This window comes from Urocampus carinirostris, chromosome 3, assembly GCF_059441175.1.
Source record: "Urocampus carinirostris isolate Australia breed hairy pipefish chromosome 3, RoL_Ucar_1.0, whole genome shotgun sequence".
NCBI classification, from domain to species: domain Eukaryota; kingdom Metazoa; phylum Chordata; class Actinopteri; order Syngnathiformes; family Syngnathidae; genus Urocampus; species Urocampus carinirostris.
This window is the reverse complement of record NC_142351.1, coordinates 7,739,362-7,757,518: the sequence shown is the minus strand read 5'-3', so window position 1 is coordinate 7,757,518 and position 18,157 is coordinate 7,739,362. Positions and strand designations below refer to the sequence as shown.

The 18,157-nt window shown below is 42.4% G+C and overlaps 1 protein-coding gene across 3 annotated transcripts in view; it reads right to left on the bottom strand.

Moving 5' to 3' along the window:
* LOC148368498 (neuropilin-2-like) overlaps positions 1-18,157 on the bottom strand; it is a 167,376-nt gene that overhangs the window by 105,493 nt on the left and 43,726 nt on the right. For all 3 annotated transcript variants that reach the window (XM_088330522.1, XM_088330521.1, XM_088330523.1), the window contains exon 3: positions 8,443-8,624. In XM_088330522.1, the coding sequence (XP_088186648.1) occupies positions 8,443-8,624 (182 nt within the window). The remainder of the gene's footprint in view (positions 1-8,442; positions 8,625-18,157) is intronic.

Sequence of the window (18,157 nt, the reverse complement as noted above, 5' to 3'; positions counted from 1 at the left end):
TTATATTCCATAGCTTATGATTGATTTATGTTTCATATTGATGATGACTGTGTATTGTTGGTTGATGCCCTTGCAACATCTATTGCTGCCTGGTGCTCCTGGAAGGAGATGACCTCATGTGGGGCCTCATGCTGAGTTTATAAGTTTTTCCTTGCCCTCCTATAGGGTTTAGATCAGGGGATGTTTCATGTTGATGATGACTGTGTATTGTTGGTTGATGCCCTTGCAACATCTATTGCTGAATGGTCCTCCTGGAAGGGGATGACCTCATGTGGGGCCTCATGCCGAGGTTTTGAGTTTTTCCTTGCCCTCCTATAGGGTTTAGATCAGGGGACGGTGTCATCATAGGCTGTCGTCTGAACAGCCTTATGAGACTGATGAAGGGCCAAACAAAGGAAAACATGACTTGACTTGACAGCGGTGGTCACAGAGGGGACCTTGTTCCATCAAGTACTCCCCACTTTGCTTTGGTTTCAGGATCGGCTTTGACGAGGTCACTCGTGGCCCTGGTGGAGGGGCTTCGGGGAACCTGGAAAGTCTGCCTCCGGTAGCCGTGGTAACAGCCTCGATAGGGCGTGGGGATGACGAATGGATGGGGATGTTGGGGGAGGGAGTCGTCTGCGATGGATAAAGGGTTAAGCACGCACGAGTGAGAGTAAAGTAGGCCACAACATTATGGGTATGGCGCTTGGAAATGAAGGGGTGGGGGCATGAACCTTCACTGTACAGCATTTACATTTGGGAAGGGGTGGCTCTTTTCCACGATTGGGTAGGGTTACTTTAACGGGATTACTTTCAATGACTTTTGGATGACTCCAATACCAAATATGCTGAAAAAAGACAAAAGAAACTAAATAGGAATAAAATGATGACTCACAACACGTGGTAAGCTTTCACTCCTGGCTTTGATCTCTTTGATCTCCGGCAAAACGAACATAAATTGCAGGGTTGGGTAGGGTTACTTTAACGGGATTACTTTCAATGACTTTTGAATGACTCCAATACCAAATATGCTACTAAAAGACAAAATAAACTGAATAGGAATAAAATGATGACTCACAACACGTGGTAAGCTTTCTCTCCTGGCTTTGATCTCTTGGATATCCGGCAAAACGAACATAAATTGCAGGGTTGGGTAGGGTTACTTTAACTGGATTACTTTCAATGACTTTTGGATGACTCCAATACCAAATATGCTACTAAAAGACAAAAGAAACTAAATAGGAATAAAATGATGACTCACAACACGTGGTAAGCTTTCTCTCCTGGCTTTGATCTCTTTGATCTCCGGCAAAACGAACATAAATTGCAGGGTTGGGTAGGGTTACTTTAACGGGATTACTTTCAATGACTTTTGAATGACTCCAATACCAAATATGCTACTAAAAGACAAAAGAAACTAAATAGGAATAAAATGATGACTCACAACACGTGGTAAGCTTTCTCTCCTGGCTTTGATCTCTTTGATCTCCGGCAAAACGAACATAAATTGCAGGGTTGGGTAGGGTTACTTTAACGTGATTACTTTCAATGACTTTTGGATGACTCCAATACCAAATATGCTAATAAAAGACAAAAGAAACTATATATGGATAAAATGATGACTCACAACACGTGGTAAGCTTTCTCTCCTGGCTTTGATCTCTTTGATCTCCGGCAAAACAAACATCAAATGCCACAGAAACAAAATGAAAATCAATCCAAACAGCTTGCCAACATCATTTTTGCCCTTCCATGGATTCCGTTACTCCCCAAGCCTGCACAAAATTTAGTAATTTTTGGTATTGGAGTAATCCAAAAGTAATTGAAAGTAATTACGTTAAAGTAACCCTACCCAACCCTGCGAGTATGCATGGCTCGGAGACAAAATTGATACCGTGCAAATTCTCTCCATGTCGTTCCAAATTTGCAAAGCATCATGTAATGCACGCAAGGCCAAAATGACACTTTGACGGTACTTTTCAGGAAACTCGTGGAACATTTTTAACGACAGTTTAAACTCAAGGTGTCTATCTATCTATCTATCTATCTATCTATCTATCTATCTATCTATCTATCTATCTATCTATCTATCTATCTATCTATCTATCTATCTATCTATCTACCCTGGTCATATCCCTTGAGAGGAGTGACCGACAGCAAGATAAACACATACAAAAACAAAGAAAAGAAAAAAGAGGAAAAAAAGCAGGGTCCGACAGCTTTCGCTGGTTTACCCCTGCCGCATCATACGGGTGCCCTGCCCATCCCTTAGAACGTGTCTAAACATACCAATATCTTTTCAAAACACCTCTCCACTCCTTTAGCTAGACTTCTTTCCTGCAGTGCACTCATAACACCATCCATCCACGTCAATGGCGGCCTTCCTCTTGGTCTCCTTCCATTGACTTCTGCTCTGTAGATCCTCTTCAACATTCGCTCCTCATCCATCCTCTCCATGTCTCCAAACAAACAGAGTACTCTCTTATCCACACGCTTGCTCAATTCCACTACTACTCCGGTTCTATCTCTCACAATTTCATTTTTCTATCCAATCTTGTCACTTCTAACATACTCCTCAAACACTTCATCTCAAAAACCATTCATTTCCTTCTCAAATCTGCGTGCAGGCTCCAAGTCTCTGCACCATACAACACAGTCGGCACAATCACACTCTCATACAGTCCCCTCTTAACATCCATACTCATACTCTTGTTGCTCATCATTCTCCTCACAGCACCCAAAACCTTGTCCTGTAGTGAGGGGCCCTCTCCCCCTGTGAGGTGTGAAAATTCTCCCACCGTGGTCCGCTGTGTGTCTTAAGAGGCGACTAAAGTGGAGGGAGCGAGGGGACTGGGGATCCTCTCCTCTCTATCTCTACTCCCTAAGAGACAGCAAGGCAAAGAAAGGGGGGCGGGAGATCGAAAAGTCTCGTAAACCATAGTTATAGAGTCACTAAATGTGAGAGGATGTGGAAGTAAAGCGACAGAGTGGAAGAAAGAGGCGAAAGGGAGGATGATGACTAAAAGGAAACTCAAAGTGTAACACCCAAAAACTCGTTTTGGCTGTACATCGCTAAAGGATCCTTTATACGGAAGCTCATGAAATAATCCGAGTTCACTGTTCAGACACCTTATAATGAAAACCCACAGAACAAACCATAAAAAGCCAAAACATCAGCACAGCACCCAGAGCAATTTGACGAGCCTTAGGGACGGGCGGATCTATTGTCAAGAACCAGGGCAGGAAACAGGATTGAGAATCCAATAGCGTAACGTACTCACAATTTATTAGTCGCACTCGATCTGCGGATCGATGGTCGCGGAAGTGGATTGAAATCCAAACAAAAGAGTGGTAAAAATCAAACAAATCAGGCAAAAAATAAAACAGGATCAAACGCAGACTAGGCATTTCACAGAGTTCAACAGGAGTCTTGCAGAAGTTTCACAGACGCTCAGACAACTAATGGCTCAAAGGACTGCGTTTAAGTACTCCCAAGGAGCAATCAGTCAACGCGTCTCAGCCGGTGTCCATGGGCCAATTGGGCGCCGTGGCAACCGCGACAGAACCCGGCGCCACCCGGCTGGGACCAACTATTGGTGTATTTATATGGGACACAGGATTTGGAGTTATTATTATTTAATAGATTTGATCAAATCATCAAACGTCACACAGTGAAAAAAACATGCGCTGAAGAATAAGCTTTAGCTTTTATCGTCGCCGGCGACTTTAATCAGGCATGCTTAAGGACTGTACTTCCCAAATTCATTCACTACGTGGACTGAGCAACCAGGGGGAAAAACACTAGACCGTGTGTACAGTAAGATCAAACATCTAGTCGGATCCGGCCATCTCTGTCTGTCCCTCACCCCCTCATACACCCCCCTCCGGAGGAAAACAAAGCCTATGCAACAAGGACAGCACAAACATCTTCTTTGTTCCTTTATCTCTTTGTTTTCTTTATCCTCACTGTAAAATGTGAAACTGGAGTGCCACGTCCAAATTCGTTGTCACAATATATTCAACCCATGTTGTAACAATGACAATAAAAGTATATTCTAATTCTAGTCTGGAGAGGGGGTTTGGTGGTTTTGTCGAATTTTGTCTCATCCCTGCTGGGCAGAAGAGATTGAAACCAGTCAGGACAGACAGGATTGATACCAGATACAGGATACACAAGCAAAGACTGGACAGGATGGGACAGACGGGATTGATACCTGATATTGGATGCACGAGCAAAATACCGGAATGGACAGGACAGACGAAATTGATACTCGATATGGGATACTGGATACAACAGCAAGATACCGGACAGGACTGGACAGACGGGATCAATACGGGATACTGGTTATACGAGCAAAATACCGGACAGGAAGGGACGGTCGGGATCGATACCAGACAGGACAGGACAGACGGGATCTATACCGGATACACGAGCAAGATTCCGAACAGGACGGGACAGACGTGATCGATACCGGATACTGGAGACTGGAGCAAGATACCGGACAGGACGAGACAGGCTGGATCGATACTGGATACTGGACACTGGAGAAGAATACCGAACAGGACGAGACAGGCGGGATTGATACCAGATACTGGATACACGAGCAGGATACCGGACAGAGTTCCTTTATGTTCTTTGTTTTCCTTAATCTCACTGTAAAACGTGGAACTGGAGTGCCATGTCCAATTTCGTTGTCACAATATATTCAACCCATGTTGTAACAATGACAATAAAGGTATATTCTAATTCTAGTCTGGAGAGGGGGTTTGGTGGTTTTGTCGAATTTTGTCTCTTCCCTGCCTGAAAAAAACTAGAAATATTTTGCTGTTATGGCTCTTTGAGTCTTTTTTTGTGGCACATTTTTGAGTATCGTTGTGATAGCCGCAAATACAGTACACTAAAAACAAAAATTATACTCCACACACGTGCTCGTTAAGAAAAAGAACTCAACATACCCTGGAGTCAAACGACTCATCGCTTATGTAATACGTTTCAATGAGCAAAACGAGTCGAGCGGTCTCGCTGAATAGGCTCTCCCCTCCGCTTCGTCTGTCTATCCGTCTGTCCGTTTCTTTCGCTCCCTGTCTGTCTGTCTCTGTCTTTGTCTTTCTTAGAATACGCATTTTTGGGGTCTGTCTGGATAACAGCACACAAACTGTGTACTATGATCTAGATCTGTAGGAGGACACACGCTTTAACAACACATGGACATCAAAGAGCTCTTAAATTGATTATAACGGAGGCAAGGAAAACACATGACTCAAATAACTCACCAACAATGACATGTCCCTATAAGAGTAGAGACAATAGAGCCCAGGGGTGAGCAAATATGGCACGCGGGCCACATGTGGCCCGGCGAGATTTTTAATCCGGCACAAAAGACGTAAATGGGAAAACAATAATGATAATATCTATCCATCTATCTATCTATCTATCTATCTATCTATCTATCTATCTATCTATCTATCTATCCATCTAGACATCTATCTAGACATTTAGTCATCCATCCATCTATCTATACATCTATCTAAACATCTATCTAGACATCCATCTAGACATCTATCTATCTATCTATCTAGACATCTATCTAGACATCTATCTAGACATCTATCCATCTATCTAGACATCTATCTAGACACCTAGACATATATCTAGACATCTATCCAGACATCTATCCATCTAGACATCTATCTAGACATTTAGTCATCCATCCATCTATCTATACATCTATCTAAACATCTATCTAGACATCCATCTAGACATCTATCTATCTATCTATCTAGACATCTATCTAGACATCTATCTAGACATCTATCCATCTATCTAGACATCTATCTAGACACCTAGACATATATCTAGACATCTATCCAGACATCTATCCATCTAGACATCTATCTAGACATTTAGTCATCCATCCATCTATCTAGACATCTATCTAAACATCTATCTAGACATCTATCCATCTATCTAGACATCTATCTAGACACCTAGACATATATCTAGACATCTATCCAGACATCTATCCATCTAGACATCTATCTAGACATTTAGTCATCCATCCATCTACCTAGACGTCTATCTATCTAGACATCTATCTATGTATCTAGACAACGAGACATCTATCTATCTATCTATGGTGTCTATCTATGGTATCTATAGTATCCATTGGTATCTATCTATCCATCTATCTATCTATTTAGACATCTATCTATCTATCTATCTATCTAGACATCTATCTAGACATCTATCATCTATCTAGACATCTATCTAGACATCTATCCAGACATCTATCTATCTAGACATCTATCTAGACATTAGTCATCCATCCATCTATCTAGACATATATCTAGACATCTATCTATCTATCTATCTAGATATCTATCTACCTAGACATCTATCTATCTAGACAACGAGACACCTATCCATCTAGACAACGAGACATCTATCTATCTATCTGTCTATCTATCTATGGTGTCTATCTATGGTATCTATAGTATCTATGGTATCTATCTATCTATCTATTTAGACATCTATCTATCTATCTATTTAGACATCTATCTATCTATCTATCTATCTATCTATCTATCTATCTATCTATCTATCTATCTATCTATCTATCTATCTATCTATCTATCTATCTATCTATCTATCTATCTATCTATCTATCTAGACATCTATCTAAACATCTATCTAGACATCTATCCATCTATCTAGACATCTATCTAGACATCTAGACATATATCTAGACATCTATCCAGACATCTATCTATCTAGACATCTATCTAGACATCTATCTAAACATCTATCTAGACATCTATCTAGACATATATCTAGACATCTAGATATTAATCTAATCCTCCTCGTCGGCATTATCATCAAATCAACGTCATCGTAATTTCCATCACCACTATCATCAGCATCAATATACCTTTAATTATCGGCATCGGTGTCCTCGACACCGGGACCTGGACATCACCATCAAGTTAATCAAATCGTATACAAATTTGACTACCCGCCGTCTCTGTTGCTTTTATCACCCTGCATTGGCTCATATCTGAGATTGCAATCTCCGGAAGCGAGCGCGAATACATCAACGTGGGATCACACAACTGCTGAACACTGCGAACGTGTACAATGATTTAGACCGCAGGTCCAAGGCGGTTGACAATTTTCAAGTCACACAATAAACTGACGAATACATTCACATTATGTGCAGACACCCTTGGACGCACTAAATCAGGGGTGTCGAACAGGCGGCCCGCGGGCCAGCTCGGGCCCGCTAAGGGATTGAATCCGGCAAAAAAATATGTACTATTTTCTCACATTACTTATGTTTAATCATTTGGGGATTCCTTTAGACCACGGGTGTCAAACTGCCGGCCCGCGGGCCAAATCAGGCCCGCTAAGGGATTGTATCCGGCCCGCGAGACAACGCTGAGGGAAGCGCAAGAGAAAAACGAGCTGTAGGTTGAAATATGTCCACTTGATGTTGCCAAAGCCAGGCGCCTCTCACAAACGCTCTACTTGTATTTCTTTCTTTCTCTCTCTCTTTCGCTCTATCTCTCGTCCTAACTTTTTCTCTCACCTTCTATCTTTTGCTCTTTCACTCGCTCTTTCTCTCTTTTTCTTTCTTTGTTCCTCTTCTTCCCTTTTTCTCTCTGTGTCTTTTTACTTTCTTTGGCTATCTCTTTTTTTCCTTTTCTCTCTCTCTCTTGCATCCCCCTCTTTCTCCCCTTCTCTTTCTCTCTTTCTATTTCTGTTTGGATTTCTTTTTCTCTCTCTTTCTTTCCCCCTCTTTCACAATGTATTTTTTCTCTTTTGTTTCTCATTGCGCTCTCTCTTTTTTACCTATCTCTCTTTTTCTTTCTCCCTTTCTCTTTTTTTATTTGTCCCACCCTCTCTCTTTTTCCTCTCCCTCTCTTTCTCTTATTTCGTTCTCTCTTTTTTCTTTCTCCTCAATCTACTAATCTTTCTTTCTTTGTTTTCTATCTTTCTTTCCTTCTTTATCCCATCTTTCCTTTTCTTTCTCTCTTTCTCTTTCTTTCTCCATTTCCTTCTCTCTTTCTTTCTTTCTTTGTTTCTTTCTGTCCATCTCCCCATTTCATTCTTCCTTCCTCATTAGTCCGGCCCCTGAGAGAATGTTTGTTCTATCTTGTGGCCCCCGAGTTCAAATGAGTTTGACACCCCTTCTTTAGACGGTGTCCTCTTTTTACATTTGATTATTCAAGTCAATTAGCTGGCCAGCCTGCCGTGCTTATTGTTTTTTCTCCCGGCTGGGTTCGTGTTAGTTGCTGCCGTGGCTTGCGGTTATTTTGGCTGCTTACTGCATGTTTTCGACCAGCCGGCCTCCAATTTTTTTCCCGCCAATCGGTCCCAATTTGTCCTCTACAGCAGCCAGTTAGCCAGTCATGTCCGAGGCATTCTCAACAGACACGGAACTCGGACAGAACTCTCCTCACCTGTTTTAAAGATTTCATAGCGCAGAGAGAAACCGGCTCCTTGGTGAGCGTAGTCCGACACGAAACGAATCTGGAGGGAAGGACCCGAAGAGATGATCGGAGCCGGAGCGATGTTACTGCAGTGCCGACCCAAAACGTCTGCGTTTTCCGAAATCCCGTCGCGGATTTCGATGAAGTCGTACCTGATAAAATAAAATCAAATGAGAAAAAGTGGTTAAAAACTTGCAGGGAAATAATAATAATAACGATTTACATTTTTAATGTTTTTTTCCGTTACGTAGTCATCGTTACCGATACCATCAAGACCAGGATGAAGGAGAGGACTGATCTTTAATAGACGGATAGCCATTCTGTCAATGAGCTGCAGTTGGCACCACACAGGCGGGGCCAATTGGGCGCCCTGGCAACCGTGACATAAAGTAGAGCTCCGGTTCATGGTGCTCGAAATACCTAGCATCCGCGGGCCAAAATGAGCAAACATATGTGGAGTTCTCCAGGTGGCCTCAGTTTAAACCTCAAAGAATTTGCTTTTTGTTCAGGGTCAGCTAGCGGGTCATAGATCACAGTGATCTGTGAACCGGAGCACGCGCAGCTTCTTTTTCTTTTTTTTTTTCATTTATTTATTCTCCTTTTCTCTTCGCCTAATCCCTGTGCTGATCATTCCCTCGTATTTATCCTCCAGCACACCCCCAACCATCGTTGTTGAACTTTTTACTTTTGTAAAATAGTTGAAGTCAATAAAAATTTCACTTTTGAATGAATTGACTCATGTACGGTTGCAAAGGTTGCAGGCTCACAAACGTCGTTTGTTTTTACAATTCTTTCACAAGATTTCCATTTCTTTTTATTTTCTGATATATTTTGTCGCATAATATTAACATTTTTGGGGTCTTATTGAGTCGGTTGCACGATACACAACTGTATTTAAAAACATTTTTTTAATGGAAGTACAATGTTGGCAACAACACACAAACTTTTTCTTCTTTTGCCCTGTTTTTTTCTATTTTAATTCCTTAAAAAAAATCTCATTGTGTTTAATTTTTCCTAGCTTTTTCTTTTTTCTTTTTGTTCTCTATTTACTTTTTTACTTTGTTTTTTTCTTCTTTTTTTTTCTGAATTTTTCCTGCTCCTTTTTTCTCTTTTTCTCTCCTTTCGTTTCGTTTTTTTCCCAGCTCTTCACTACTTTTTCATTTTGGCATTTTTTTCTTTTTTTTTCTATCCCCCTTACTTAAAGTCAACCTGAAGAGCCGTTTGGGGGCTTTTTCTGAATTTTTCCTGCTCTTTTCTTCTCTCCTTTTTTTTTTTTCAGCTTTTCACTACTTTTTCATTTTGGTATTTTTTTTCTTTTTTTTTCTATCCCCCCCTTCCTTTAATTCATTTTACATAATATTTGGTCATGTTGGGATGAAAGAAGCAAAAATAACCTGAAGGGCCGTTTGGGACCCGAAAGAGCCGGTTCCTTTTAGTGAGCCGAGCCGAAGAAGCCGGTTCTCGAAAAACTCTACTGACTTTACTCAACTTGGTTCTACTTCAACCTTGGCTTCCAAATACCGCATTTAGAACACAGCGTCAGGGGAACCCGTGTATTTTGACCTTCATGCACTGTAACTTTGACTTAATTTGCTTCTTAATGAGCAATTTGGAGCCCTGATTTTTGTGAGCTGGCTAGATTTTCTTGTGCGAGGAAAAGCAATTGCGCACACACGCAGCTTAGAGGGAACATTGCTCATGACTGTTTTTCAGTAACACTGAAAGACACAAAGACACACCCGTTCACAGCAGCGTTTTAGGTCGAGCGCTCGTCCTGGGATCAAGAGATCCCCATTCGAATCCCAGCTCGTCCTTGTTACATGTCGAAGTGTCCTTGGGTAAGACACTGAACCCCTGATACCCCCAATAAGCAGGTTAGCACCTTACCTGGCTGCAAGGCCGCTATTGGGAAATGTGAAGCACATTGTAAAGCGCTTTGGGAAGTCTTGACTTGAAAAGCGCTATAGAAATGCGGATCATTTCATTTCATAAAAGGCCCGTGAAGAATCCGAGAGCCTAATTAGCTTCTAATTGATATTGAAGTGGGTCCCAATACTAGCTTCCCACTTCCCCTCCCTCCGTCCTGAATGAGTAATCCTCAGATGTGATTATTGACCGTCGTGTTCAGCCTCTCATGAATACATGCATAAGCGTCCGACACGTCTCCGGTACGCACTTGAAAGCATTCCAGGATTTGCCATGCATTCTTCTTAAGTGCTAAAAGCAGATGTACGATGGTCAGCCGCTCTTCGCATCGCCAACACTCCACCACGCTAATACAACAACTAATAGCCTCACACGCCTTTGGCTATTTGTTGGTCTCCGGGGACTTTTTCCTGCAGTATGCGTTTGTTTACATTCTTAATTCACTGTCTGGTGTGCTGTAGCGCCAGGTTCTGTCAAGGTTGCCACGGTGCCCAATTGGCCCCGCCCATGGACACCGCTTGAGAAGCGTTGACAGATTGCTCCCCGAGAGTACTTAAACGCGGTCCTTTGAGCCGTTAGTTGTCAGAGTGTCTGTGAAACTTCTGCTAGACCGGGGGTGTCAAACTCATTTTAACTCGGGGGCCACACGATAGCACAAACATTCTGTCGGGGGCCGGGCGAGTAGATTAAAGAGAAAGAAAAAGAGAGATAAAGAAATAGGAGAAAGAGGGAGGGAAAGGGAGAGAAGGGGGGACAAAGAAAGAGAAAGTGGCACTTCCGCGTCAAGCAAGGATAATCGTATGAAGCAGGGATACTGGTCACTAGCCGGGACAGGAGAGCACTGGCGGTATCGAGTCCAAAAAAGAGGTCGGCAACAGGTATCAGGCAGGAAACAGGGCAAGACAGGTCGATGGTTGGGATGGAAGAGCAGGGCAGAAACGAGTCCAAAAACAGGTCGGCGACAGGTATCGGGCAGGAGAAAACACGGCAGGAGAATGTCGGATAGTGCAGAGCTTGCCTAGCTGAAAGCATAGGTTCGCAGACGGTCTGACAGCTTCCTCTTGGAAGCCAGGGGTTTAAAAAGAGTCAGGGAACCAATCAGTGATCAGGACTGTTGGCGCCACCGGGGCAGTCGCAGGTGCGGTATCGAGCCCAGAAAGGAGGTCGGCAACAGGTATCAGACAGGAAACAGGGCAAGACAGGTCGATGGTCGGGATGGAAGAGGAGGGCAGAAACGAGTCCAAAAACAGGTCGGCAACAGGTATTAGGCAGGAGAAAACAGTCTGACGGCTTCCTCTTGGAAGCTGGGGGTTTAAAAAGAGTCAGGGAACCAATCAGTGATCAGGGCTGTTGGCGCCAATTGGGCAGTCACATGTGCCCTGAATCAGCAATCATGACAGTAATCATGACAGATACAGGAAAACCATAAAGCCGGCATACTTTACTCCTAAAATGATTCCCAATATGGTAGTTAGCACTTCCCTGTCGAGCGAGGATAATCGTAGGCAGCAGGGATACTGGTCACTAGCCGGGACAGGAGAGCAAGGGCGGTATCGAGTCCAGAAAAGAGGTCGGTAACAGGTATCAGGCAGAGAACAGGGCAAAAACAGGTCGATGGCCGGGACGGAGGAGCAAAACAGAAACGGGTCCAGAAAACAGGTCGGTAACAGGTATCAGGCAGGAAACGGGGCAACACAAGTCGATGGTCGGGATGGAAGACCAGGGCATAAATGAGTCCAAAAACAGGTCGGCGACAGGTATCAGGCAGGAAAAAACAGGGCAGGAAAATGTCGGATAGTGCAGAGCTCGCCTAGCTGAAAGCATAGGTTCGCAGATGGTCTGACAGCTTCCTCTTTGAAGCCAGGGGTTTAAAAAGTGTCAGGGGCCCAATCAGTGATCAGGGCTGTTGGCGCCAACGGGGCAGTCGCAGGTGCGGTATCGAGTCCAAAAAGAAAGTTGGCAACAGGTAACAGGCAGGAAACAGGGCAAGACAGGTCGATGGCCAGCATGGAAGAGCAGGGCAGAAACGAGTCCAAAAACAGGTTGGCAACTGGTATCAGGCAGGAGAAAACAGGGCAGGAAAATGTCGGATAGTGCAGAGCTTGCCTAGCTGAAAGCATAGGTTCACAAACAGTCTGACGGCTTCCTCTTGGAAGCTGGGGGTTTAAAAAGAGTCAGGGAACCAATCAGCAATCAGGGCTGTTGGCGCCAATTGGGCAGTCACAGGTGCCCTAAATCAGCAATCATGACATATACTATGATACTATTTTTCACATTTTGCATGTTTAGGATTTTCCTACCCTCACATGGCGGCCATTCTTCCTCAGCCAGAGGGGGAGGCGGTTTTATCTTGACTCACCTGAATTAAACATGGGAGCTCCGGGAAACACAATTCACAGACGAGCAAATGCATTTCTTCCCTTTCTTCCACCTTTTGTGGAATCAAATTGGCCAATTTACTTCTACCTTTAGCCTGAGGTGAAAACAGCTTATGATAAATGTTAACTGTGTGTGTGTGTGTGTGTGTGGGGGGGGGTGTATTAGGGTATCGCAGATCAATGTCTACATTCTGCTTGTGAAGGCGAGTCAATAGATGATAGCGAGCAAAGACAGTCTTTACTGACACATAGGGTTACTTGAACTGGATTACTTTAGATTACTTTTGGGTGACTCCAATACCAAATATGCTAATAAAAGACAAAAGAAAGTCAATAGGAATCAAATGACTCCATTTTGTGCAGGCTTGGGGAGTAACCAAATACATGGAACGGCAAAAAAGATGTTGGCAAGCTGTTTGGATTGATTTTCATTTTGTTTCTGTCGCATTTTATGTTCGTTTTGCCGGAGATCAAAGAGATCAAAGCCAGTAGAGAAAGCTTACCGCGTGTTGTGAGTCATCATTTGATTCATATTTAGTTTATTTTGTCTTTTATGAGCATATTTGGTATTGGAGTCATCCAAAAGTCACTGAAAGTAATCAAGTTAAAGTAACCCTACACAACAAAATTGGACGTGGCACTCCAGTTTCACATTTAACAGTGAGGATAAAAGAAAACAAAGAAGATAAAGAAACAAATGGAATAGAATAGAATAGAATATACCTTTATTGTCATTGTGACAAAATGGGTTGAACATATTGTGACAACCAGGGTTGGGTAGAGTTACTTTAACTGGATTACTTTCAATGACTTTTGGATTACTCCAATACCAAATATGCTAATAAAAGACAAAATAAACTAAATATGAATAAAATTAAAAAAATTTGTGCAGGCTTGGGGAGTAACGGAATACATGGAAGGGCAAAAATGATGTTGGCAAGCTGTTTGATTTAGTTTCATTTTATGTTAGTTTTGCCGGAGATCAAAGAGATCAAAGCCAGGAGAGAAAGCTTACCACGTGTTGTGAGTCATCATTTGATTCATATTTAGTTTCTTTGAAAGTAATCAAGTTAAAGTAACCCTACCCAACCCTGCACAGGAGTCACTATAAATGTTCCCTGTCATTTTCCTTACGGGTCTGAGCGTTCACACAAAGTCGGTGAACAACGCTTGAAACAACAGTGAGCAACCATAATCCCAAGTGTGGCAAAATAATTAATTATCAAACATGTCCAAAACTTGACATCAAGTCACATTTTGCTGAGTTTCCGGCAACGCAAAATTATTTTTCTCTTTTGAATGTAAGATTGCAAAGGTTGTACGGCCTACAAATGTCATTTGTTTGTAAGAAAAGATTTCCATTTCTTTTTATTTTCTGATATATTTTGTGGCATAATATTAACATTTTTGGGGGCTTATTGAGTCGGTTGCACGATACACAAATGGATTTAATCAGATTTTCTAGTGGAAGTACAATGTTGGCAACAAGATTGACTTGGTATCATTGGAAATTATTTGAATGCAACACAAACTTTTTCTTCTTTTTCACTGTTTTTTTTTCTATTTTTTTTTAATTCCTTTAAAAAAATCTCATTGTGTTTATTTTTTCCGAGCTGTTACTTTTTTCTTTTTGTTCTCTATTTCCTTTTTTCCTTGGTTTTTCTTTTCTTTTCTGGGGGCTTTTTTCTGAAATTCCTTCCTTTTTCTCTTCGCGGCAGTGGCTCAGGAGGAAGAGCGCTCGTCTCGGATCAAGAGATCGCAGTTCAAATCCCAGCTGCTCCGTGTTACACATCAAAGTGTCCTTGGGTAAGACACTGAACCCCTAATACCCTCGATAAGCAGGCTAGCGCCTTACATGGCTGCACGGCCGCTATTGGGAAATGTGAAGCACACTGTAAAGCGCTTTGGGAAGTCTTGACTTGAAAAGCGCTATACAAATGCACATAATTTCATTTCATTTTGTTTCTTTTTTTCTCAGCTTTTCACTACTTTTTCATTTTGGTATTTTTTTCTTTTTTGTTCTATTTCCCCTTCCTTGAAGTCATTTTGTGCACAATTTTACATAATATTTGGTCGTGTAGGGATGAAAGAAGCAAAAACAACCCGAAGAGCCGTTTAGGACCCGAAAGAGCCGGTTCCTTTTAGTGAGCCGAGCCAAAGGAGCCGGTTCTCGGAAAACTCTACTGACTTTACTCGACTTGGTTCTACTTCGACCTGGACTTCAAAATACCGCATTTAGAACACAGCGTCAGGGTAACCCGTGTATTTTGACCTTCATGCACTGTCACTTTGACTTAATTCGATTCTTAATTAGCAATTTGGAGCCCTGATTTTTGTGAGCCGGCTGGATTTTCTTGTGCGCGGAAAAGCTCTGGGTAGCGCGCAATTGCGCACACACGCAGCTTAGAGGGAACATTGGTCACCATAGGGACTTGCTGCAGAAAATCAATATCAGAGCGGCGTGTAAGACAGGATTACCATGACATGTCCTACAGTACAGTTTGACATGTCCCGTCTGAAACACTCAGAGAAAAATCAATGAAATACAGGAGGAGTTCAACAACAGATTTGATAATCGGCAACACCGCACCCTCATTTTGCGACGGTCGATGTTAAAATCGTCTATTACACATCCCCTGATCTAAAACCTAGGTGAGGGCAAGGAAAAACTCAAAAACCCCAGCATGAGGAAATGAAAAAACCTTGAGAAGGGACCAGGTGTCACGGTTGCCTGTGTGGCGCCAGCTGCGGCTCGTTGACGGATTTGGCTTTCAGTCTATTGAAGCTCAGTGCTCTCACTCTTCCTTGGTCAGTCCGTCAACGAACCTCTGCCCCGCAAGACGTGGGTTTTGACTCCTGTTACCTGTTGGTATTTCCTGTCTGGTATTGTTCCTGTTTATTTTGTCCCGTTGTATAATATCAGTTTCCAGTTTCGTTCCCGTCTAGTTTGTCCTGTTTAATTTCAATATCCTGTTTTGATATCAGTCCTGTCCGTCTCGTTGTTTAATATCGGTTTCCAGTTTCGTTCCCTTCTAGTTTGTCCTGTTTAATTTCAATATCCTGTTTCGATATCAGTCCTGTCTGTCCCGTTTAATATCGGTTTCCAGTGTCGTTCCCGTCTAGTCTGTCATGTTTAATTTCGATACCCTGTTTTGATGTCACTCACCGTTTGTCAGTCCGTCAACGAACCTCTGCCCGGCAAGACGTGGGTTTTGACTCGGTCCTGTTTCCTGTTGGTATTCCCTGTCCGGTATGGTTCACGTTTATTTTGTTGTGTTTAATATCGGTTTCCAGTTTCGTGCTCGTCTAGTTTGTCCTGTTTAATTTTGATACCCTGTTTTGATATCAATCCTGTCCGTCCCGTTGTTTAATATCGGTTCCAGTTTCGTTTCCGTCTAGTTTGACCTGTATAATTTTGATTCCCTGTTTTGATATGAATCCTTTCTGTCCCATTGTTCAATATCGGTTTCCAGTTTCGTTCCCGTTTAGTTTGTCCTGTTTAATTTCAATATTCTGTTTTGACATCAGTCCCGTCTGTCCCGTTGTTTAATATCAGTTTCCAGTTTTGACCCAGTCTACTTTGTCCAGTTTAATTTGAATAGCCCGCTTTGATATCAATCCTGTCCGTCACGTTGTCTAACATCGGTTTCCAGTTTGGTCCCGTCTAGTTTGTCCTGTTTAATTTCAATATCTTGTTTTGATATCAGTCCCGTCTGTCGCGTTGTTTGATATCGGTTTCCAGTTTTGTTCCCGTCTAGTTTGTCCTGTTTAATTTTAATAGCCTGCTTTGATATCAATCCTGTCCATCCAGTTGTTTAATATCGGTTTCCAGTTTAATTCCCGTCTAGTTTGTCCTGTTTAAGGTCGATATCCTGTTTTGATATCAATCCTGTCTGTCTCGTTGAATTTGGTTTCCAGTTTCTTTCCCTTCTAGTTTATCCTGTTAAATTTCAATATCCTGTTTTGATATCAAACCCGTCTATCCCGTTGTTTAATATCGGTTTCCAGTTTCGTTCCCGTCTAGTTTGTCCTGTTTAATTTCGATATCCTGTTTTGATATCAATCCCGTCCGTCCCGTCCTGTCCAATATCGACCCCATCCGTCCGATATCTACTTGGGCAATTGGTATCGATCTCGTCGGCCTCTGGCTTCCTATCATCCCCCGCCAGACTGCTGCCTAATGTGCATGACTCCCCATTTCCCGTAAAATAAAAGGCTTGCGTGAGAAGCGTCACGCGTTTGGGTCCTGATCCTATTCCATTTCTCGACACCGGGCTGCATTGGACAATATCCCGACATCTTCAACATGAAATATACGTAATTCCAGAATATATATATGCGTTTAAAGCCTAGATTTAAACACTTCACCTTTAAACCAACACAAATGTCGTTCCTAAAGGTCCGACACGGGTCGTGGGTGGCAAAATGTGAAACTGAAACGTTAAGAGCAAAAAAAAGCTGTTTGGTTTAGGCCCCAATTGAAGATGGCAGGCCCCCCGGGTTCTTCTGGGATTTCGCTCCCAGCATCTTGTTAATATTTCAGAAGCACTTACGGTTTATTAGAGGGCCAAGAGTAGTGTGTATGTGTGCTTCTACTGAACCACACTCCTATCCCCCTCCCCCCATTTAAGTCTTTGTTCTTAAGGCCAGAAATAAAATTTGAAAAAACATGAAAATAAAATGATTGTTTGCAGATTGTGTTCCCGTTTGTCCCGTTGTCGGAAAACAAGGAAGTTCCAGTTTCTTTGTAGGTTCCCTCTCTATCTGTCATTCGCTCTCTCCTCTCGCTCGCCCTCTCTTCTCTCTCCCAAACTTATCTTATTTGCTCACACAATTTTCCTCCTTAAAGTTGCGGTCACTTGTCTGGATTGCCCCCCTATCACGACTCTTCCTTGTGAATCTTTCGAAACCGGAAAAGGATCAGGACCCAAATGCGTGACGTTTCTCACACAAGCTTTTATTTTATGGGAATTGGGGAGTCATGCACGTTAGGCATGAAAGGATAGGAAGCAAGAGACCGACAAGATCGATACCGATTGCCCGAGTGGATATCGGACAGATGGGGTCGATACTGGACAGGACAGGAAAGACAGGATTGATATTGAAATAGGATATAGACATTAAACAGGACAATCTAGACGGGAACGAAAACTGGAGAGAATAATAAACAGGACGAAAATAGACAGGAACAAAAGTGGAAACCGATATTAAACAGGACAATTAAACGGGAACAATTCTACCTAACAATGTCATCTGTGAAAAAAATGTGTGTCAGAACCAGAACAGAAACAGGACCCAATGGGAAGTCATGCACGTTATCAAAATTAAATAGGACAAACTAGAAGGGAACGAAAACTGGAGAGAATAATGAACAGGACAAA